The sequence below is a fragment of the Leguminivora glycinivorella genome, chromosome 23 (assembly GCF_023078275.1).
Source record: "Leguminivora glycinivorella isolate SPB_JAAS2020 chromosome 23, LegGlyc_1.1, whole genome shotgun sequence".
NCBI lineage: Eukaryota > Metazoa > Arthropoda > Insecta > Lepidoptera > Tortricidae > Leguminivora > Leguminivora glycinivorella.
The window spans coordinates 7844273-7868300 of record NC_062993.1 but is presented as its reverse complement, the minus strand read 5'-3'; the positions used below and the strand labels follow the sequence as shown (position 1 = coordinate 7868300).

The 24028-nt window shown below is 35.3% G+C and overlaps 1 protein-coding gene across 1 annotated transcript in view; it reads left to right on the top strand.

Annotated features, from left to right (window-relative positions):
- Window positions 1-415: 415 nt before the first annotated feature.
- Window positions 416-24028, top strand: part of LOC125238320 (transcription factor LBX1-like) — a 109646-nt gene continuing 86033 nt past the window's right edge. Inside the window, exon 1 of the mRNA XM_048145619.1 lies at window positions 416-995. Within this exon, the coding sequence (XP_048001576.1) occupies window positions 485-995 (511 nt within the window). The 5' untranslated portion in view covers window positions 416-484. The remainder of the gene's footprint in view (window positions 996-24028) is intronic.

Here is a 24028-nt window from a genome sequence, read left to right as displayed (position 1 = left end):
TTATAGTTGTATTAACGCGACAATTAACCCATAAACAATAAATGAAGGAAAGTGGCAATTTCTCTAGTGACAAACGTCGGCCTTATCGACTTGAATAATGGAGCGAGCAGTTAGACTCGCGTCTTCATCCCGGTAATTAACGAACCCCCCCTCACCCCCACTTTATCCCCCCGCGCGCGCGCCCAACAGAATTAATCACACCATGAATCTCGCCCCCCAATCCTGGGTCGGATTAAAAAGTTTTATTGGAGCCCCGATTGTGACAGCCCGACGCGCCTCGCTCCCGACCCCCGACCAATCACAGCGCGCTCGCCACGAAATACCTTCACGGTATTGGTTGGCGCTTAACGAGCTCCGCCCATTCTCGCCGCCCGGCCCAGGGCTGTCTCAGGCCACGTCAGTTGACCGAGGCGCGTCGACCCGTCAGCCGTATCCCGCGTTACCGGTTGTGATCCGTTGTGCTACAGCGTGTGATGTTGTGAGAATGGAGGAGGAGTCGATGTCGGGACACAGTTGTTCGGAGGACGATATTAGTGTGGGTCGGCCGTCGCCGGCGCCTTCGCGGTCGCCGTCGCCGCACGACTATTTCAGGCCGCTGAAGCGTTTGAAGATGTCCGAGCCTGCTGAGGAGCGTCGCGGGGAGGGAGTGAAGAGTTTCAGTATTTTGGACATTTTGTCGCACAGCCCGCGGACGCCGGCGCGGATAGTGCGGCCGTGGGACGGGGCGGCGGCAGGGTTGGAGCGGTTGCAGCGGTTGCAGCGGCTGGCCGGGGCGGCGTTGCTGGACGGGGAGAGATGGCGACTGGCGGCGCTGGGGCTGCTGCGGCCGCGCGACGCGACGGAGTGCGACTCGGCGTCGGAGCGGTCGTCGTCGGCGTCGGACTGCTGCTCGGAGCCGCGGCGGCCGCACGCGCAGACCGCGCCGCACACGCCGCTCGACGCGCTCTTCCACATGACCAGCAAGACCTTTGAGGCCAACAACCCTGATAATGGAGGTAAGTGCTCTTCACTGATGTCATATATACGATCAATCAAACGTATCTACTTAGCGAGTCAAATTAACTCAGTAAAATCCACTGAGTTGTCCGTCTTTAATCGCATCTTCAATCTTGGCGTCAATTTTTGTAAGTTGAAGTCAACAAGACCATTAAAAATCTGACACTCTCGGCCGGCGTACAAATAGATGAACTTGTTTCTTCTATCTAAATCCTGTGGTGCTCTTTCACATCTTTTTTAAGGTGTTCATGCTAATAAGCCAAATACGAATTAAGCTTTCCCGAAAATCTCCAAAACTTAATACCTACCTCTAATAAGAATCGTTGGGTGTACGTTAGTGTCAGGATTTTTCCTTTTTCGTTTTATTCGCTTTGTTGCAATTGTTTAGGAAAAAGATTTTCCGACAGCTCAAATTTAAATTACTTGCTTACAGGATCATATATTTCTTAGTAGTTTTTTTGCTTGAAACTATATAGAACCAGTCTTACTTTGGCCTCCTATTTCTCTGTCATAATTGAACATTACAATACAAGTGCGAAAAAGAAGAAGTACGAATTTCCTTCACGTGTATCGTACGACGTTTTTCAGTACAGATGGCCCTCCGAAGTTTCGACCTGACAAGAAATTAACCACTTCTCGCACTAGTGCGTAAAAAAAGCACCATCTGTACAGAAAACGTACCTTGACGTAACCTTTTCTTCTATTATATTAGGTACCTACCTACTTAAACTATGGCGGACGACTTGAACACACAAACACACATAGCGTACAACTTACTTAAATACTAATCTTACTATGTTTTATGATACCCTGTTCCCGGCCACTTGAGATTATTTTTATTTTAGTAGGTACCTACAACTTACTATGATTGACGATGTAGCCGGATTCTAAATAGACAGGTTTAAAATAGGTACCTTGTTAAACAAAACGTAGGTACAGTAAAGTACAAAACATGTTCAATTACCTAGTACGTAAGATTAAAACAAAAATTTCCACTAAACAAAAAGTCCGATTATGTACGAGTACCTGTACTGTTACTAGAATACTGTAGGTACCTACTAGACTACTAGAATTTTCGTGTAGTCTAGGACACCGCTTCAAATTTTTGCGCCTTCATGTTATCAAGTTCGTCAATTACACATTGAATTAAAATGTAATAACTTTTTTTTCATTTAAATAAAGTAGTTTAAGTATCACAATTTTTAATTACTACGCTGAGATAAACCTGTTTTGTTTTTTAATAAGTGTAAAATATATATAATTTATGAATTTATAACAGGAAAATCCATGTTATAAATTTAAAAATAAAGTCTAACACAAATTAGTTTGCTTACCATGGAGCTGGACAGACAAGTAAAAATTACTCAAGATTATATTTTGAAGACTTTTAGATCAGAACCATGCCAAAAATTTTACTGAAAAAAAAACATACATACTATGAATCTAATATATAAATAACTCCCTAATTATGATCCTACAAGTACCAGGCAACCATACACGAGCAGTATAAGATTTGTAAATAAAAGTAGGTCCGAAATAGCCCCGAAACAAAACAAATAGCACGGGACCGGCGCTAACCATCAGTCTAAAGAAAAACCAACAAAAATGATGCAAAAACATTAGAAACAAATAATCGTGTAAAAAATTACATCACTATCACGAAAAAACATCTTACCAATACAAATAACTCCCTAATTATGTTTCTACAAGTACCAGGCAACCATACACGAGCAGTATAAGATGTCTAAATAAAAGCCGGTCAGAAATAGCCCCGGAACAAAACAACCAGCACGGGACCGGCGCTACTAATTGCTCTAATTTGGCCCATTCGCGATTAATTGACCCGATCCGATCTACGGCCCGAGACGGAGAGTTATGCTGATTTATATTCATTATTTATTAAATTATTTACATACTTCAGATGCTATTTTATAATATTTATTTCCACCGTCACCTAGGGCGATGCAAAAATCCTGTCAGAAATGTAAAAATAATTTTAATAATTCTTACTTAATGGGAAATTATTTCAATAAACACTTCAGAATGGTATCATATACTTAGGTTGTTCATTTACCTAATACGGGTTATATTTACTTATTACAGCACTTCTCTAAATTTTGTTTTAGTAAACATAAATTTAGAAAAAAAAAATTAAATCTAAATAGGTACCTGCCTACCCAATAATTTTAATTATATATATAATAGGAATATAAGTAAATTTGATATTTTTAGCATTAAAGGTATTTCTACAATGCCCTATTAGTCGCAATACAATATATTAAGATCCTTTCAAACCTAAATGGAATATGTATAAATTGGAAGCATATAAAAAGCTATCTCTACCCAAGTCGAAATGCAATTTTGCCTATTATTTATATTAGTATCTACATAAACCAATTCTGACTAATAAGTAAATACCTATTATTTATGTATAGTAATTCTGCCTATTGCTCATATTATTGAAAGTGAGAAATTCACAAGGTAATACCAGTCTGACAAATATGCAATAACGTAGCTAATAAATATCACTAGTAGAATGCATTTATTGCATGCAAGTAATGTATTGATTTCTAATCGATTCTCATTTCCTCTGCATCGATAACCACAGATTAGTAATGTGTGACTCGAGAGAGTCGTGAGTAATAGATACTCATATTGAATATGGATTTCGCAAAGTAGTGGTAAATGAATGGCTAATATTTATACCTAAGTAACTAAGCAGAAAGTACAGTCTCTACATTTGAGCGAATATAGATAATATTTTATTAATTAAAGGAGGAAATTTGAGATATGTACATATTTCAACCAAACACAACATTATTTTTACATTTTAGTAGCGACCGTCGGCGGCAATATATAGGTGATATAAAAAGTAGTAACACAGAAATAAAGTTTCCTCACCTAAAAAAATAAATTTTTGAAAACGGTATCTTTGTTTCGTGTAAGCATGTAGTACTTACCTATACGAAAATATATATTTTTTTTACAAACATTTCCTTCATTGCTCTCTTGCTGCTACCACTTTCTAACCCACGTTGAAAATTGCAATGAAGATATTATTGATTACCAAACATGAAAAAACTAACACGTTTAATGCTCCGTCCGGAATAGGTGATTACGTCCTGATTACAGGGCGGCAACGTAATTGAAAGATGGCGGTACCCCGAGCGGCAATTTCGGACATTTTTTAATGTCATCGATGTTTATGCGGACGAAATTGTAGTCAATGACTGTCATTATTTGTTGATGAGTGCAAAAACGTGTTTTAATTGTCATATTTGAGTGTGATACCATCAATATTCGATAGTTGATTCTTTGTACTTAATAGAAAATGTGGTTTTAATACTTATATGGAATTATAAAAATACCTGTTTCATAGAATAGTTCGTTAATTTTTAAGAACTGTCATTAACAACACAACTGATAGCTGTAACACCATTAATTTGAGCTTCCGAGTATCCCTCATTGCCGCCCAAATGAAGATAAATTTATACAAAACCAAAAATAATAAGCCCACTAATTCACCCCAAATGCATTTTAAATTAATGGTCATTTAAACTCGTAACGGGCGGCATTCATAAAAATTAACCACTTAATAAAATAACACCAAATCAATGAGCTCAAAGTTACGCACGTCATCCCGAAAAAATAACAATGTTGTACGGGTTGCAAAAAAGGCCTTTGTTGCTCGGACAAAAGAAGACATCACGGGCTGTTCTAAATTAGAGCAATATAAAAGGAAAGGCGTCTATGCCCCATATGCTAGATTAACACGTTAGTCATTTGTCATTGCGCGGTCTGATTGAGGAAGCAATTTCTCGTTCTCTTAACGGAAATAACTTTTTTTAACATCCCTGGACATTAGAGGTGTTTGATAGCATCATTAGCTCGAGAGCAGGATATTTTATATCCCGCTGTGAAACGTGTGAAAACAGGCATTAATTTGTTGTACCTTTTGTATTAGTAAATCAGGAGAAAACTAGTTTTTATGAGGTGACTAAATTTTACATCCGGATCCTTGACTATCTTCTCAAAAATGATTTAAGTTTATGACTAGCCGTAGGTATCCATTTTAATTAATAAATTAAATAAAGCTTCTATTTTTTGTTTTTCTAGTCATTCCCAGTTCACAAAAAAACACTTTCTTGACAAAAAAGAACCAAACTGTCGTCGTAAACGTAGACTCGAGGGACGTAAAGTAAATTTTAAACTTTTTTATCTGCAAAATAGTTTACTAACATACCAAAAGATAATAAATTGAGCGAAAGTACCAAAACAAATTCACCAAAATTGGACTAGCACTCAATAAAATAGATGATCAACTAGCTTGGCCATAAAAAAAGAAAAAAAAACGCAATCAAAGCTCACCTTCGGTGTCGGCGGATTTAATATCTCACAAATATGGCTTAAATTATCTAAAATTATCCCATTTCAAAATGCCACATCATATATTCAACTATGGAACATAAAATCCAAGTTTTAAGATTGAAAATGCATTATCATTTTTTAAATCTTCATCTCAAGTAATTCTAACAATGCAACCTGTGAGGTCCAAATGTTCCTATTCACGCACAAACAATCTCCAACGTAACAAGACCTGTTCATCCGTACAAACATTACCTAACCGTACATTATGTTTACACTGGTACGGCCCGCTGCAACTTGGCTGTGCATTGGAATAATCCTGCAAGGTGTCAGGCTGGTTATATTACCCCTATTATGAAAGGCAAAAAGCACCCGCCATTATGTTATACAGGGTGTATTATACAGGGTGCGATTCGCTGAGTAATTGATTGTAAATGCTGTCGATTTGGAGTTTTATGTTGCTGAATCGATATTAATGCAGTCGAAAAAACCGTTAATAATTGTAACTTTATTGAATCGGAAGTAAATTAATTTTATTGTGTTTTAGAATGAAATTATTGTGTGTAAAAATAGGTACGTTAGGAATAAACTAGGAAAACTGAATTGATAAGTTTTATATGCAGGTATAATGTAGGCTTGTTTGCCTTGGGTATTTCCTATATTTTTACATAGAAATGAATTTCTAAGTATTAATTTATTAATGTCTGTTGCCTACACAGTTCCTAATCGGATAATATTTTGTTTAATGAACAAAATCAAATAAAACCTTTTTTTATTAATAATACTATTGATTACATATTTTGTTTATTTTGTTATATAACCTAGAATAAATAAACAATAGGGGTTATGATATAAAAATTAGACATTTAAAACACCCTGTATACAACATACCACCAGTCTCATAAATGCGCAACCAATAGCCATTTTAATGTCTTATGACTTCAAAATAAACCGCACTTGTGGACATGTGTCCTATAGTTCTGAATGTATATTCCATATCATATTCATAATATTCATGTCAATGACATATTTGTGACTTTCCGTAGCAAGATGGACCTTATTGCTTGCGACAATTTTACCAGGATTCATGTGAATTTCCACATGTTAAACGCTTATTGCTGAGCATAATTATATGCTCATAGGCCTCCCTTCGTTTGCCACTTATCCCGGTCCTGGGCTAAGTCTAGTCTCCAGAGGTGCCTCGCAGTTTTTCGAATGTCGTCTACTGGTTGGGTAGATTATAATTAAATCAATGTTCGTAATTATACGACCGGTCTGGCCTAGCGCGTAGTGACCCTGCCTGCTGCGCCGTGGTCCCGGGTTCGAATCCCGGTAAGGGTATTTATTTGTGTGATGAACGCATATATTTGTTCCTGAGTCATGGATGTTTTCTATGTATTGCAACACAAGCCTTCTTGAGCTTACCGTGGGACTCAGTCAATCTGTGTAAAGATGTCCTATAATATAAAAAAAAAACATTCGAAATTTTATGTAAAATAAATAAAAATAAAATTTGTTTATTTCCAAGAAAATACAGTCAAGTATACAATTACACTGACCTCCACACTTAGGCAGTCTGTGGGCAGAATGCCTGTCCCGTGGATGAGGTGCCTTTTATTATCGATTCACCTTATAGTAAGGTCACAGTATAATAAAGAGTACTATCGTACAGTATGGCCACTCCCGTTCCCCGCTGAAAGTGCCGCCCACCCCATCTCGGTTACCTCACAGTTACCGCTTGTCAAAATCACGAACTGTCGACCTGTCATATTTCACTCATACAAGCATAGTACGCGTTCACCTACACGAGCTAAGACTGTGTGCTAGGAACGCGCCTCTTTCAATATATTTATTTGATCGCCAGTGTCCGAGGTGTGGTAAGGTGTCAAATCAGGATTAAGATTTAGGTCACATTGCGATGAATGACTTCACTGATAGCTAAATAAGTTCCGTATGGTGTCCTTAATACAAATACGTATATAATATGGCGACCACAAAAATTATGGAAGTACTTACATAGTAACTTATGACGTCATTAAAATATCTAACTCTTTGTTAAACTCAAATTCAAACGCTTCAAAACCCAATCAATATTTTTTATTAACTTTTGTTTTACAAGTATTATCTACACCTTTAGTCATTTAGTCATTTATTTATTGCAACCATAGTGTAGTACAGATCTTAACAACTAGGTACATTCAGAGTCATATGGGCCCTGGCAGGGCATTGCAATGTCATACATTATGTTATTGAATTTTACTAATTATACATGCATAGGTATATTTATTAACAGTTCTAGTATTATACATTCAGTCACATTAGATATTTATAATTTAGGTTATACATCAATTTAATTATAGAAACATTGAATTCACGTTGTCACTTACATCTAACCTATATTTTATGTCAAATTATTATCATTTAAAAAGTCGTTTATTTTGTAATAGGCCTTTTCTGTAAGCAGGTTTTTAAATTTACGTTTGAATAGATGGACTTTTGTCTCAGCTTTTATTCTTTCAGGAATTTTATTATAAATTTTTATAAATCTAACATATGGACTGTTACTGTGCATAGTTAAATTTGATTTTGGTAGGCCTAGTCTATTCTCATGTCGAGTTACCATTCTTCTATAGGGCGCATCTTTAATTTGGCGGAAAAAGTGCATGTTGTCCCTAACGAATATGCCAACCTCCAAAATATAAATGGATGGAAGAGTGAGTAATTTATGCTCTTTGAAATAGGGCTTGCATGTTTCTCCTTGCCACATATTCAAGAGAATGCGCAGGCACCTTTTCTGCAATATAAACAGGTCATCAGCATCTGTGCTTGCTCCCCACAAAATGACTCCGTAGCGGAGCCAGGCATAAGCGTGAGCGTAATATGCTGATAGGGCCGTTTCATAATTTGTATTACTCTTTAAAATTCCGAGCGCATAGGTAAATCTTGTTAATTTTGCCTTTGTGTTTATGATGTGCATTTTCCAATTCAGGTTCGTGTCTATTGTGATACCTAGTAGATTAAAGTGTTCTACTTCTTCTATTTGTCCGTTACTTGATGTTAGGTTAAGGTCTAAAGGATTTTTTGGTGTGGACGAAATTGAATAATTTTAGTTTTTTTGAAATTTATTTCTAAATTATGATCCACAAGCCAATTGTCTACTGTCGTGAGTGTGCTTTTTAATTTATCATTACAGTGGCCGCTATCATAACTGTTGAACATCAAAGACACGTCATCCGCAAACATTACGCAGGTTGTGTCTAATGATTTTGGCAGCTCATTTATGTATATCAGAAATAGTATGCATCCCAATACACTACCCTGTGGTATTGAACCTCTGGCGTAACATATTTCCGATTTAATGGTTTGCACTTCTTTTAAGACGTCATTATAATGGTCTATTTGCACATATTGTTTACGGTTTTCTAAATACGATTTAAACCATTTGTGGACATTTCCCCTTATTCCGGAATTATATAATTTATCTAATAGTATATCGTGGCGCACTCTGTCGTACGCTTTTGACATGTCAAGCAAGATACCGACGGCGTAACTCTTATTGTTTATGTGGTCGAATATTGCTTGAACATAGTTATATACAGCTAGAGTGGTCGTATGTTTTTTCCTGAAACCGTATTGATTTTTGTCAAAGATATTGTTTTTTTCTAGGTACTTGTAAAGGCGGGTGGACATTGCTTTCTCGAAAATTTTTGACATTGCCGGTAATAGAGCTATTGGTCTATACTGCGTGAGTTCTGTGTTTTTTCCTCCTTTCTTGAAAATCGGTCTTATCTTAGCTATTTTGAGTTTTTCCGGGAAACTGCCTTCGCTAAATGATCGTAAACTAGAACTTTCCTTTGCTAATCCGCGAATAGATAACGTGCAAGTCAATCAGTGCTAACCTGTTATAATTACTTGCGTATTTTTTTACATGCAATTAATTTTCCCACCCTCCCACCGCAAAAATAAAAATAAATACGCAAATAAATATAACAACCCACCACCAAAAATACAAAACTCCACAAGCTTAGTTTGGAGTTTTGTATTTTTGGTGGTGGGTTGTTATATTTATTTGCGTATTTATTTTTATTTTTGCGGTGGGAGGGTGGGAAAATTAATTGCATGTAAAAAAATACGCAAGTAATTATAACAGGTTAGCACTGATTGACTTGCACGTTATCTATTCGCGGATTAGCAAAGGAAAGTTCTAGTTTACGATTAACATGGATTTCCGCAAAGTAACGCCTGATTCCATCGATTATTTGCTAAATGATCGATTAATTAATTCGGTTAAGGGCGGTACTAACTCCTCTTTGCATGTTTTAATTAACGTGGACGGTATTTCGTCTATCCCATAGCTACGTTTATTTTTTAAGCTCTGTATAATATTTGATACCTCTCGTTCCGTTACGGGGCTAAGATACATAGAGTTTATAGGTGGATTTTTTGTCGGTCTACCGCAAGGTTTATCATGCAAACATGACGAATCTCCTACTGTGGCAAAGTATTTATTAAAAGAATTTGCTATTTCCTCTGGAGAATCTGTCAGCCGGTTTTCAATATTTAGGGTGAGGTTTTTAATATTTAAGTTATTTTCTCCTTTGTTCGTTGTTTCCTTGATAACGTTCCACATTGTTTTCATTTTATTCGATGATCTAGTCATTTGGCCTATGAAACGAAGTCTTTTTGATAGAAGTACACATTTTTTAAGCATTTTTGAATACGCTTTATGATGCTTTCGTAAGACTTCGTTCTGTGACTGATTTACTAATATTTTTAGTTGTCGTTTGTGTTTACACGATTTCTTTAGCCCGGGAGTCAGCCACGATTTTTCATTTTTATTTCCCACTCGCGCCCGTTTTATTGGAATGCACTTGTTTAATGTTTCTTGTAATTTGTTCTCAAAATCATTATAGTTTTCATTTAAAGTCTTACGCGGAGATATTATTTGTCCCCATGTTATATTTTGTAACGCGACCTTAAAACTATTAATGTCGTTGTCATTAAATATTCGCCTTAAACTATACCATTTCTTATTTGTTTTTTTGATTGGGTTAGGAATTTGTTGCCTGTATAATACACTTTTGTGGTCTGATATTCCGTGTTCTTGAATTGTTACAGAAGTGTCTTTTAGTGAATTTGTAAAAATTAAATCAATACATGTCGATGTTTTGCTTGTAATTCTAGTAGGTTCTTTTGTAATTAAAGTCAAATTGGCTGAGGCCATCAGATTCACAAGATTTTGAGATATTTTTGAATTAATCAGCATATTTATATTAAAGTCTCCTCCAATAACTATACATTTCTTTCGATCTCTTGGCTTAATTTTTTGTAAGATTTTACTAAGCGTTTCAAAGAATATATTTACATCTCGATCAGGCCTGTATATATTTATTAGAATGCGTCCCATTAATGCAAATACCGACTAAGTGACTTTTTGACGAAATCGAGTTTTTAGCACCTATAGAATAAGGTTTTCAAGGGCTACAATATGTTAAAACCCATGTATTGATACGACGCTGCATTCAAAAGATAGCTGTCGCATAAAGTTACTTAATGGTCAATTTGTTGCATTATAAACTGCCAGAATGTGATATGAATATTTAATATAAACTTTTATGCTTTATCCGCCAAGTAGAACCTTTTAATGGTGTATAGTGTTTTTTTGCATTTAAACATTTTGTTAAAGTAGCCATCTTATGTTCTACAAAAAAGTTTAATATGTACATATTTGATTTTTGCAAATAAAACTATCAACAAAATTCTTTATTTTAAGCCAGGCTAAACACACCAAATGTCTTTAAGATGTTTTTCCAGAAGATGTTTGTTTACAAACATCAGCAATGTCATTCTACCAAAAAGTTCTATAGGGACTATAATTGGTTTTGCATGTAATGTGACGAAGGAAAGGATAACGGTCTATTACTGCAAATACCGACTATGTGTAAATAGGCGATTTTGAGATAATGCGGTATTAAAGTTTGAAGGCAAGTTTTATATGAAAACATGAAGAAATGTACGTTATGTGTATGGCATTTTAGAACCTGTATTTTTTTGTTTACTACTTTGTCGTATATATATTCAGAATGTATTTAGTTGACAATCAAATACGATTTAATGAAACAGTCGAATACCTACTTAGTTGGTTTTTCCTGTAGAAATAAATGTTTGTATATTTCTCTTCTTTATACATATAACCCATTGTTTGTCTGTTAAATTAAGCTTCGTTTTTCGTATGATGTCTTGTGATTAGCGTGCGTTGAGAACCTCTTCCTTTTTTTGAAGTCGGTTAAAATTACAATAACACAAACGGTTTAAGCTACAGGAATCGAATTTAGTTTAAATTTATGTTTCATAACTTCGATGACCGTTACTAATTACAGTGTTACATTTAAATCAAATCTTTTTTTGCCACTTCACCGACTGGTAAAGGCTCTCTTAGTTCTTCAAAAACGGACGAGAGAGTTGCATTTTATCCACAAAATCTTGTGGATTGCATTAGTGCAAAGTTAATTTATACTAATTTTAATTTGGTAACCTAAGCTGGTTGGCAAATAACCTTAAATTAATCTTTGAATTACGATACATAATACAAATCGGTTCAGACGTCTGTGAGTAATCGCATAACATGTATCATTGTTTTAACAACTCGAAGTGGAATATTTTGGCCTACGAAACTAAATTCACTGCGCCAAAGTAACTGTATTGTAGACGTAATTAGATGATATTGATATTGTAGATGATATGAAATGGGCAACTGTTGATACTGTATTTTCTGTATATCATACCATCTTATGTACACAGTTAACATAGAATAAACTTTACTTTACTTACTAGCATACCTACGGTACGAGTAGACTTCAGATGTCACAACTGTGTACCACTTCACCAACTGCAGTATTAAGTGATTGAAACCACCCATGATACTCTTTAGGTATGAAATCTCTGTCACAAAGGCTGCATAAAGCCTTGAGGACACTTAGGTGGAGTCGAGCCGCGTCGAATCTAGCCCTGCATACATTTACAATGAACGATCAAACCGATTCGACGCGTCGCTAATGGACGTAGTTTCATAAGAAATGCAAAAGGCGAATTAATGAGATTCGACTCGGCGAGCTTAGTGGGTACCAGGCTTAAGTTCAGTTATAGTTTGTCTAGCATTGTCAGCCGTGTTACAGATGTGTTTGTATCTAATTCCACCAGCGATGAACATGTCGTTTAATAACTCTTTATCACTCTTGCGCAGTAAGTGTGCAATCGCACGCAGGCGTATCAGGAGGCGTATTTTTCCCAAGGGAGTGTTCAAATTTGTATTTTGGACTACCGTGAATACTTTTTATTCTTTTTATTGCTAGTGTGATGAAAAACACTGCGTGTAACTGGGGGCGTAAGAATATTGCAAACTTGATTGCTTTAAATCGCCCCAGAAACCTATGTAATTACCGTTACACATTACTTTTTCTAACTTATTACCTCATCTACGCCTACATTTTAGTGACTTTGGCGTAAATGATTACTACAAAACTTTAAATAAACTATTACTTCAGGTTATTGAGCGTACAAAAACTATTTACCTATATTAAATGTAACAGTGTAGATACTGAAATTTTGAACATAAATTATGGCGGACTTCGGATTGCTGAGACAGTGAACTAGTATGTAGTAAGTACCTATGCATATTATGCTATTACCCAAAAACGCATTAACCGATTTGTAAAATTCTTTTTGTGATTTCAAGCGAATGGTATTGCGTTACTTTTTGTTAAATTTTACTGAAATCGGTTAAAGTATTTTGTGAAAAATCTCCTAAAACCGGTTGAAGAGGATTTTAAAAAAAAATTTTTTTTTTGAGAATAACCCTTCAAAACCTCAAATAAAGTATTATTAATGGTTAGTAATGTTAAAAAACTTTTTATTACAAATGTACCACTTTAATTAACAATGATAAGTGAAGTTTTGTAACATAAAATTAGAGCAGCTATATTTCCTGCAGCTAAAACCGCCTATGTTTGTGAGAATATTTAATATATTTTGAAATAAGTTCAAAACTTTTGTATATTTTTTATTTTTTTACAAATCATAAGTAAAGTGTATGAAAAGCAAAGCTTAATCAAAGGGAAACACTGCTTTATATGTATAAATAAGATAAATATACACATTTTTATTTCTACAGGAAAAACCAACTAAGTTTGCTACTATTTTTTTTTAATCGTTGTTTTATCGGCAATCAAATACAGCCTGGATATTTTTTACGATTAAGTATTAAACAAGACAATACGGGCTGTAGAATGCTGTATACAAATAGTATTTTTTTTCATGTTATCATATGAAATCGTACCTTCAAATATTAAAATCGCAATATCTCAAAATCACTTTTTTGCACATAGTCGGTATTTGCAGTAAGGGGACGATTATGATATTAAGTACAGGTATTTCCAAAGCACAACATTCAATAACACATTCTTTAGACAGTTCACAAATATCAGTTCTTTCTATATACTTTAAATCTTCCTGAAGAAGGATCGCCACTCCACCTCCTTGGCACTCGCGTCTGTAGTAACCTGCAGCAAACTTGTATCCTTTTATTGAGATTAGATCCTGCTGGTATTCTGTTATCCAAGTTTCCGATAAGCATAATGCTTGGATGTTTTTATCAGACAGGAAGGATTCCATTACGTGAGTTTTATTTTTCAAGCTTTGGACATTTTGGAAGAGAATTTTAACATAGTTTTTAGGTACGAAAACAATCTTCTGCCTTTTCCTGAGATATTCGATTTGTTATTCCAGTTAGTTCTGTGCACATTTTTGCCTCCGTTATTTTGCTAGGTGTGACAGTCTTTTCAAGGTCCCTTGTACTGTAATTTCTTCTTTCTGGTGATATAATGATTTCTTCTCCGTTTACAAATAGACGATTGTTTTTTATATAGGCCCGTTTTCCTTCCTTTCTGGCGTTATAAAGGCACTCTCTCTGTGTTTTCCTCTGTTGTAGTGACTGGCTATCTAGGTGTTTGGATACAGCATAACCGGTGTTCTTGAAGCAGTATGCGTTGTCCAGTATGTATTTTTTCATTCTTTTACTGATGAATTCGATTGTTATAGGGCGGCGGTATCCTTTTTTTCCGAGTCTCCTAGCAGCTTCAATAAAGCCATTGATGTCGATATTGAGTATGTCATGGAACATGTGGCTAATGCGAGCATATAAATCCGCTTCAGTTTCACTTTGCCACTCGTCCAAGCCATATAGTACAATGCTTTTTTCATATTCTTCGCTGTTTTGTCGCTTGGTGGCAATCATCTGATTCTGTATTTCGAGTAATTCTGATTTCAGCTTCTGATTTTCTTGCTCTAGGTACTGTATGCTCTTTTTTGTATCATGAAGGTCATTTATTAACATTTCCTGACGTCCAGAGATTTCGGTTAACTTTTGATTGAATTCCTGATTCATCTTTACAATAGCTGTGTTGATCCCTGATTGAATTAGGCGTTCTACATGAGTTAATAAGTGCTGATTATTTTCTTGCAATTTTTTATCTAAGAGTTGGCCTATTTTCTCTATAGTCACAACATTTTGGCTTCTTTCTGGATGGCCGATCTGTGCTAGAGTCACACGATTTTGGCTTCTTTCTGGGGGGTTTTGTTGCGAATTGTCATATAATATTTTGTTTGTGTTTCCTGCTGTAGTCTGTTCATGATGGGATTCTTCGACCGACATATCTAACAACGAGGTTTCTAGGTACGAGCGGGCTGGGGTATCATCATTTTTCCGCCTAGATGTAACATTTGTGCAACGTGGACAGTGCCAATTTTTTTTTATTAAATAGTTACTAGCCATAAAAGTCGCTGTTGTTATATTAAGACATCTATAATGGTATTTATCTGTGCACATAACACATTTTAAGGCATCTACAGGGTCGTTTATTGGCTCATCGCATCCTAGGCAATTCATCCTTATTACTTATCAATTTTCTATGTCGCAAAAGAAGTAAATCAATGAAAGTATTCGCTCTGCGGCTTGTAATATTTTTGTTTGTTGATCTGGTTTCCGAACGTACCTTATGTCCAATACGGATCACTATCACAGTTCCAATTCGGACCGTTATTTGACAGTTGGCGTTTGCTGTCAGAACTGTCAGGTGTTAATGTCAATCAGTTGTACATGGTGCGCAATGTGACGTGTTTATAACCGGATTTTTTTATGTTTGTGGTGATTTTGAATAAGAAACGGTCAAAATGCTCTCTTACCGAGTCCGTAATTCTTCAATTTTTGACTTTCCGTGCTTCCAAACTAAGTTTCTTCGATGGTTGTTTACACTTATAATCTATTATTTACATCACATCACACACAGTACGTATTTACTATTTTTCCAATGTTTAAAGTTGCGTGAGCTCAGAGTTCGTTTGTTTACTTGGCCAGGGTTGCCAGTATTCGTTTACCTTAATGCCGTCGCAAGGTGTGTGTCCCGCTCCCTCGTAGGGGGTGTGAGGGGGAGGGGGAATGTTAATTTAATTATATTATTCGGATCCTGTCCTATCTTGTCCATCTGTGAAGGTTGCGGGTTATGATTATGACGTGCGCCACTGATTAAGGTGCACCTTTCAAGTTATAAAGATTAAAGGTGGTTGGAAATTAAATTGACTCGCAACATTCTTTTTCTTGAATTTCTGAAAGAAAAATATCAGTTGGAGCCATTTCCTGGTTACTCCGGTAAGACAAAAGTCGTTTTATGATAGATATACCTATGTGTCTTCGCATCTCTGAAAATATTTGAGGTGCTTTGACTACCAGCCTCTCTAGCACAACTTGGCTTGTCGCGCGCGAGTCCATACTAGAAGTCGCGCTTGATGTATGGACTCGCGCGCGACAAGGCAGGTTGTGCTAAATGTGTGTGGTATATCCATACTAATATTATAAATGGGTAAGCGTGTGTGTCTGTTTGTTTGTCCGTCTTTCACGGCCAAACGGAGCGACGAATTGACGTGATTTTTTAAGTGGAAATAGTTGAAGGGACGGAGAGTGACATAGGCTACTTTTTGTCTGTTTCTAACGCGTGCGAAGCTAGTAGGTACACTATAATTGAACATGTATGTACGTAAACACTTTATTGTAGGTACATAAGACAATTTAGGACATAGAAATATACAGTAAGTATTTAGTAGTTAGTGAACATTTTGAGGTTCTACATACTACATAGAAAAAGCGCACTATTTATTAGATTTTACTTGTGGCAGTGGGTCTTTAAGTGTTATATTTCAAGTAAAAATTCATGTCTCAAATCTGTGTGATCATGCCTCTAAAAAAACCTTTCATATCAAACGACTAGGTAACAACTTCAAAATCGGCGCACCTTGTTTTAGTCCGTCGTCGGCAGCGGGTCATTATTTAATAACCTCGAATTTGGACACCCCGCCGAATTATAGGGCAGTTTTTGTAAATAAACCGCGGGCCCTTTGAAGCCTTTATGTCGGCCCAAATTGATGTTCCGACACCCGGGCGAATGTAGAGTTAGGACCGTGTAGAGTCGACGGGTAGATGGTTTAGGTACAGACGTATTTTTGAGTCTCACTGTCACTAAAATACCGGTTGAAAACGGTGAATTGCCTATTATTTTCAGTGACAATTTTCTGAATTCGAACGCCGCGCGCCGTGCGACTCAAAAATCGGCCCCCTGCTCGGAAAGAGTAGAGTGGATCGATCGTGGAATACAAGTACAGACGTTAGAATACTTAGAATGAACAGACTCTAGCTGTGCCAAAAAATAAAAAGACTTTTTAGAAAATATGAGGAAATTTTGAAAATTAGTTTACTTTCTTTTTGGACAGCAAATATTTTCGTACCCGTACGTTAGAGAAGTTTCCGAAATAATTCAATGTTTTGAAATTGTTTGTAAAATTTTTGAGGCACTCAAACTGACCTCATGATTTTTGTTTAATTATTTTCTAATCCTAATTTAGGGCACTTTTGTACAATAACTTTGATGCATTGCTAGAAAAAAAACAGAAAATAAATAAATAGATAAAAAAATTTTGGCTTCTTAAACATTGTTTTAGAAGATAGTGAATAGGCCAAAAATATCACTTCAAATCAATTAAAATAAAGAAAATTATCCCAACAATAGCTAAAACTGCACCTTTCTCTAATCATAGATATCGAGACGATAAGTTAATCGATCCCTAATTCGAGTCGATTGATTTTTTCACCATCGATTAACTCGCTTTGTGAGTTTTAGGTCAGGTGCCTATTTAATTGGTAGATTATCGATAAGTTTTTGTCTTATATGTTTGGCGTGGGTGGGACTTAACATGGCGGCCTGGCGGGCTAATATCCGGGTTTTAATGTAGAAATAATATTTTCTTTGATGTTTGCCGTGACCTCTATATGGGTTGGCGGAATATTTTTACCTTTTTGGGGATAATTGGGATAGATACCTACAAAACTTGAGTTTTGTTACCTGTTGTAGGTAATACATAAGAATACTAAGAATAGTCACATCGTACTTTGTAGTTGTAATTTGCAGGTGGTTCTGCTGCTATAAATATAACCTTGTATCCTAGTTATCATTTTCTTTTAAATATATACTTAATTATTGTTCGAGCAAATCAAAAACATACTCACTTCCTTAATACAAATATACATAATTATGTAATAGGGATCACAGAATTCACAGACCCCCCTGTTTAGGCTCTAATGGGCCCCTATACCACGACACATCGTTGGCAACTAAATGTGTTGTTCAATTGGCCGCCATTATCTAATCCGGCGTTATTGGACGAAGCATTGTGCTGTCTTGCGCAGACGCATGGGGTCGTTCTGTATTCTACGCTACAAATTTAAATAAATAGAAAAAAAAATCGGCATTAAAATCCATTGTACAGATCTACAGATGCGAGATGCCCGAATTATTCTTTACATTTGTTTATGATACAAAAAAATAAAAATAAAAAAATATGTATATTTTTAAATTAAAGGAAAAATTGAAAAATTCACACCTTCGGCAGGACAGGACTCAAACCTGCGACCTCTGGTTTTGCCGCAGCCAGCCTCGCTCCCAACTGCGAGCCCTGCCGGAGGTGTGTTTTTTTTTATTTTTCCTTTAATTTAAAAATATGTAATAACGCTCGCAAATGTTTCTGTAAGATAAAAAAACAAAAAATATGTAGTCCAAAAAGTGTTATCGGTAGTTAAATGTCAGTTTGAAAGTCCAGTCTTCTTTTTTTATAATTTGTTATAAATTAAACATAGTTTTCGATCGATGTGATAAGAGTTAAATAACGAAAAGGCATGTTTTAAAAAACAGGTATATGAGTCAGTGTTATAGTTAAACTTTTAGTGTCATTTCTAGTTTCAGAGAGCCCATAGAGGTAGGTAAGTTGCAAAAGACAATAAAGCAAATTCACATGCACGCGATGCTCAAGTAATTTAGTGCATGTCGCTCGAATATGCAAGAGCGATAGAGATAAACAAATTCGATATTCATTCTCGCGGCAATTTTAGTAGAATTGCGAAGAGCCCTGTCAACCGGACATGTTAACGAGACAGAATTGCCATTGTCTCGTTCTCTCACGCGATGCTAACCTGACATTTCTACCTACCTAACCTCAACTTCAGGTCAATTGCAGCTAAATCTAGATTTTAATAGAGAATCCACCCATCCATCCATCCATACTTAGGCACCTATTTCTGTCGAAGTATCTACTTATTTTTGCTGTATTGTAATTAAAAACTTCCAAAAGTAGATTATATATTGAATTGAAACTTGTACATACAAGCTAAGTTAAATGGATGTGATCCTGATCATTTTAGCTGATGATACCTATAGCTTTCTTGACAAGAAATGATATATAAATAAAAAAATAAATATTGGGGACACCTTACCCAGATCAACTTAGCCCCAAACTAAGCAACGCTTGTACTACGGGTGCTAAGCGACGATATACATACTTAAATAGATAAATACATACTTATATACATAGAAAACATCCATGACTCAGGAACAAATATCTGTGCTCATCAGCTCATCACACAAATAAATGCCCTTTTCCGGGATTCGAACCCAGGACCGCGGCGTAGCAGGCAGGGTCACTACCGACTGAGCCAGACCGGTCGTCAAATATATAATATAATAAAAATACAATGGTACGTACTCTCGGTATTGTATTCTTTATATTGTACTTGACATATAAAAAAAACAATAAGAGTAATAATACAATAATATTGTACTGGGTGTGTATTATTATTGTCTTTTGTTTTGTCACTATTCAATATTTATAAAGTATAAGATAATATTTTTGATTGCAGTTATTTTTTATTTGTAGTGTGATTTTAATTAGGCACATTATTGTATTGTATTTAAATAAAATACAATACGAAGTGAAGGTAAATTGTGTAAAACACGAAAGGCTAATTTCATACAATTTTATACATATTGTTCAATTTAATTATGCAATTTCAAAAACGATATAATTACAGCATATGGAGCATCCTTTATTATAAAATAGGTCAATATATTTCAAGAACATTTTAATAAAATAATTTCCCGTTTTTTAAAAATCATAAGGGATCGCACCTCAGGCGGGAAGGAACAAAATAACTATAAAATACTTTTCAAAAGGCAATCGTGTCTTCACTTTCCAAAAATTAAAATTTCAATTCAACATGAAACCGCACTTAAAAAAAATACGGATACAAAGTAAGTCGTGAATCGTGATATGAAATGTATTGAAAAGATGATTCAGTTCAATAATTAACACATTCTTTAGGTATTTCGACCTTTTCTTTGAAATGCGGGTTGAGTGAAAACAACTGCAATTTATTTTTATAATCAAACCGATCGTTTATTGTACGTGCGAATACAGCTGTCAGTGTCAAATGCAAAAGACTGAACATATGTGATTGTCTTTAGTAAAACGTCCCACTTTGTCGGTTACTATTAAAGCGAGATTTTCTTGTATCTTTATATTTATGAACAAACTGACAAAGCGATTTTATAGCAATCGACTAAGTGGGACGTTTTCCCGTGCACACTCACATATTTTATTAAATTTTAGAAAAGATAAATATACCTTAATAACACAAATATATGTATTACAACGACATTAATTACATTAAAAACTAACAACAAGTACCTAATCATCATCAAAGGTTACATGAGACTACGATGTGTACCTTACTTTTACATGTTAGGAAGATTTTACTTTCACTTTAGTTAGAAAGAAAGAAAGAAAGAAAATACATTTAGTTAGGAAAGGTCATTCTTCTAGTTTTTGCCCAGCTCTAGTAAACTTTTTTGCCACATTTGTTGCAATCTTTATTGATCGTTATCGCTAACATAAAATAAACATGATATTGATTCTTTTAACTATGTATTATTTTCTATATTTTATGTGTGAACAAAAATTGATAGAGTATGTGAACGGAAACTACTACAATAGCCATAATTATATCTGCTAATAAACACTTTCTAGAAAACTATTACAATCTCAATCTTTACTACCTATTAATCTTAGACTAAATAAATATAAAATAATACAAGAATTTCTCAAGTACTTGATTGTAATGGTATTTAACTCTTTAATTTCTAACACACGACACGATAAGCCGATAAGGAACTAGAACAATGAAAACACATTAATTGAATTATGTTTACAAATCGGTGCGCGCGCGCAATCTGACGCGGCGCTCTGATTGGTCCATTCGTCACTACAATGGCGACCGACTTGTTAAGGCGGAGTGACACTAGCGCCACTTCCGATATTTTCTGATATCAAAATTTAATAATGTATTAGTTATGTTTCTACAAAAGATATCACCTTTAGACATATTATCACTGTGTAAACATTTTCATTGTTTTTTTTTTAGTATGAATTGGTAGACGTTTGACCACGATCACACCTGATGGTAAGTGATGATGCGGTCTACGGTGGAGCACGCTTACCTATGAGATACCTACTTATATTTACTCTTGCTTTAAAGAGACCTGGATTGTACTCATGCGGAAACACAGACTCAGGCAGGGCATTCCGCTCCTTGGCGGTTCGCAAAATAAATGTTGAAGCGTGTGTTGTTTTCGGAATCGTGCATAATTAGGTATATGAAAGTGATATTCTTGATAGACAATTTGAGAATAAACTACAAAACGATAAATTGTATACTTAAAATGATTTCTAAAATAATAAAGGTAAGATTCTTAGAGACTTATGTGTCTATCATCATTAGGTACAAAAAAAACATCTAATTTTAAAAATATAAGTAAGTACATATATCGGAAGAGGCGCTAGTGTTGCATATATCACCCTTCGCCTTAACAAATAGGTAAACATACAAAATAAACTTGAAAACATCGTATCAAAGCGGTGTTGTATTAGGGTGAATCAACTTTTCTTTGCCAGGAAAATTTCGCATACTTCGACTACATGTGGTCAGAAAATTTAATTGGGATTTAGTCTAATTAATGTATAATTATTATATTAAAGACAAATATAATAGCTACGCAATACAACATGTACCTAATTATAGGATTTCCTATTTTATAACTTTGTTTCGAGCAGTGACCCAGTGGACATAGCTGTCCCTCACTTTTGTATGAAAAAAGTGTCTCTTCCACTGGGTCACATATTGTTTTAATTAAAAATGAATCGTTTTTAAATTTTTCCGTAATTGGTATACGTGAAATAAGGATCTTTATTCACGATGGTAAGGTTAAAAATCACAAAAGTAGACCTAATAATAAGTAAGGGTAATTCTTGCAAAAAGCAGGAAAAAGTTGATTCACCCATTAACAACCTTATTCAACGTATAATACAGTTTACGTTGTGATAAGAAAGAAAAATAGAGAAATAAGGCTCCTTAAGAGTTAGAAGCTAAGCATGCGACATTAAAAAAAAACACAAATGTCAAGTCGTCTGCGAATGTTAACGATTTTAAGCGCTATAACAGCGGGTTAAGGTCATGATTTGAATGAGTATGGTTGGTGAGTTGTAACATTATAGCATCGAGTATAGGAATAATGAGGTGCGGAGCGTTGACAAATGCTGGTATAATTAAAAGTGTTAGCTTTTGTCACGCCAACGTGAGCGAGTACGTTAAATAGTTTGCTAACCGCAAGTACTGAAACTGAAGAGAAATAAACTTTTCACCACACCAACTGGTAAAGGCTCACTTTGCTATTCGAAAACAGATAGCAAAATTGCATTTTATAATTTTATCCCCAAGAGTGCAAAGTAATTTCATACAAACTTTAACTTGTTGTCTTTAATCTGGCTAGTAGAATTTACCTATAAATTATGATTTTGAATCTTAAATATTGAAGAAATTGATAGATTTGATTTAGTTTTATGTTTATAGTCAGTATTTCGTTCGTGTTGGTGTGGTGAAAAATTTAGTGTTTCACTCGGCGGATAAGTTTGTCTAACCTTTGTGCCTTGAAACCCTCGCAACGCTCTAATCGTTGCTGTCGGCGAAACTTGAACTTGTAAATTCGGAATGCGGTCGCAAATAAACTTGTAAAGCTGACAAAAATATAAACATTTATCAAAAGATTCGTACGCTTGTGGTAAACCTCGGTAGCTTGTTATAAGTCGGGCAAAATTAGCAAAATTTAAGAGGTAACGAAACTGTAGGTTGTATCTTTTAAATCTATTATTATTTGTAAGAAGACAGGGCGATAATACAATGTTGCCATATTATTTAAAATTGCAAACGGTACTTTCGCAATTTTAAGTAGATATGTATAAAAATCGTTAAAGTTTAAATCAATGTTGCCATTTTTAATTTGCACTATTTTTTGACATACCTACTTATAAAGTATAAACTACCAAAGCTATTAACTATAACTACTAATTTACTAAAAAAAATAGCATCTTTTTGTCACTTAACAATTCAGCGACATTTTGACACAATAAGATTACAATAATCACCAGCTGCTGTCCACACTCCGTGTTGCATTAAACATTAAGCTGAAGACAGTGTTTTATGAAACGCAATAAATTAAACAATTAGGGAGATTACTTTCGCGTGCCTTGCGAAACTTTCATTACTCCGCGGTTCCGTACAATTGTTACTACATCTAAAGGCACGTAGAACTCTGTTTACTATTTGCGACGGTAGTGTGGAAATGTCATTAAATAAAGTATCAAATTTATGAGAAAATATGACAGTTATTCGCTTCGTTTTCAAATCAGTGCAAAGTTACCGTAGACTCTCAAGTGCTTTGGAATACAAAGATTTTGAAAAAGCTATTCATAAAAATTCGGCAGAATATTCACGTTTGACGCGCCTCGCCTTACTGAAACGAGACAATGCGATTGGTTGATAAGTACGCATCGCTCGCGCGATTGGTCGTAGACTGCACGCTTTGCTCGCCTTCGTGCGAAATGGCGTCAATGACACCACTATTGGGGCCATTTTAGTGCCCGTATGTATGTCACATGCATATAACATACACAAAGTAATATAAATGCCAATGCTTTAAGTATTTACCTACATAATTATGTCAAGATGTCTGGCGATCTGCGAAATTGTATCCCTACTGAGTCAGCCCATGAGTCAGATCCGAGATGTTAATCAAATGCCTCTTTAGTATCATTTTGGGTTGTTGACTCGATTGTCAGCCATCTTGGTAATTTAGTCTTGCGTCGGGTCAACTGACGCGTTATTGTTATTGAATGATTTATA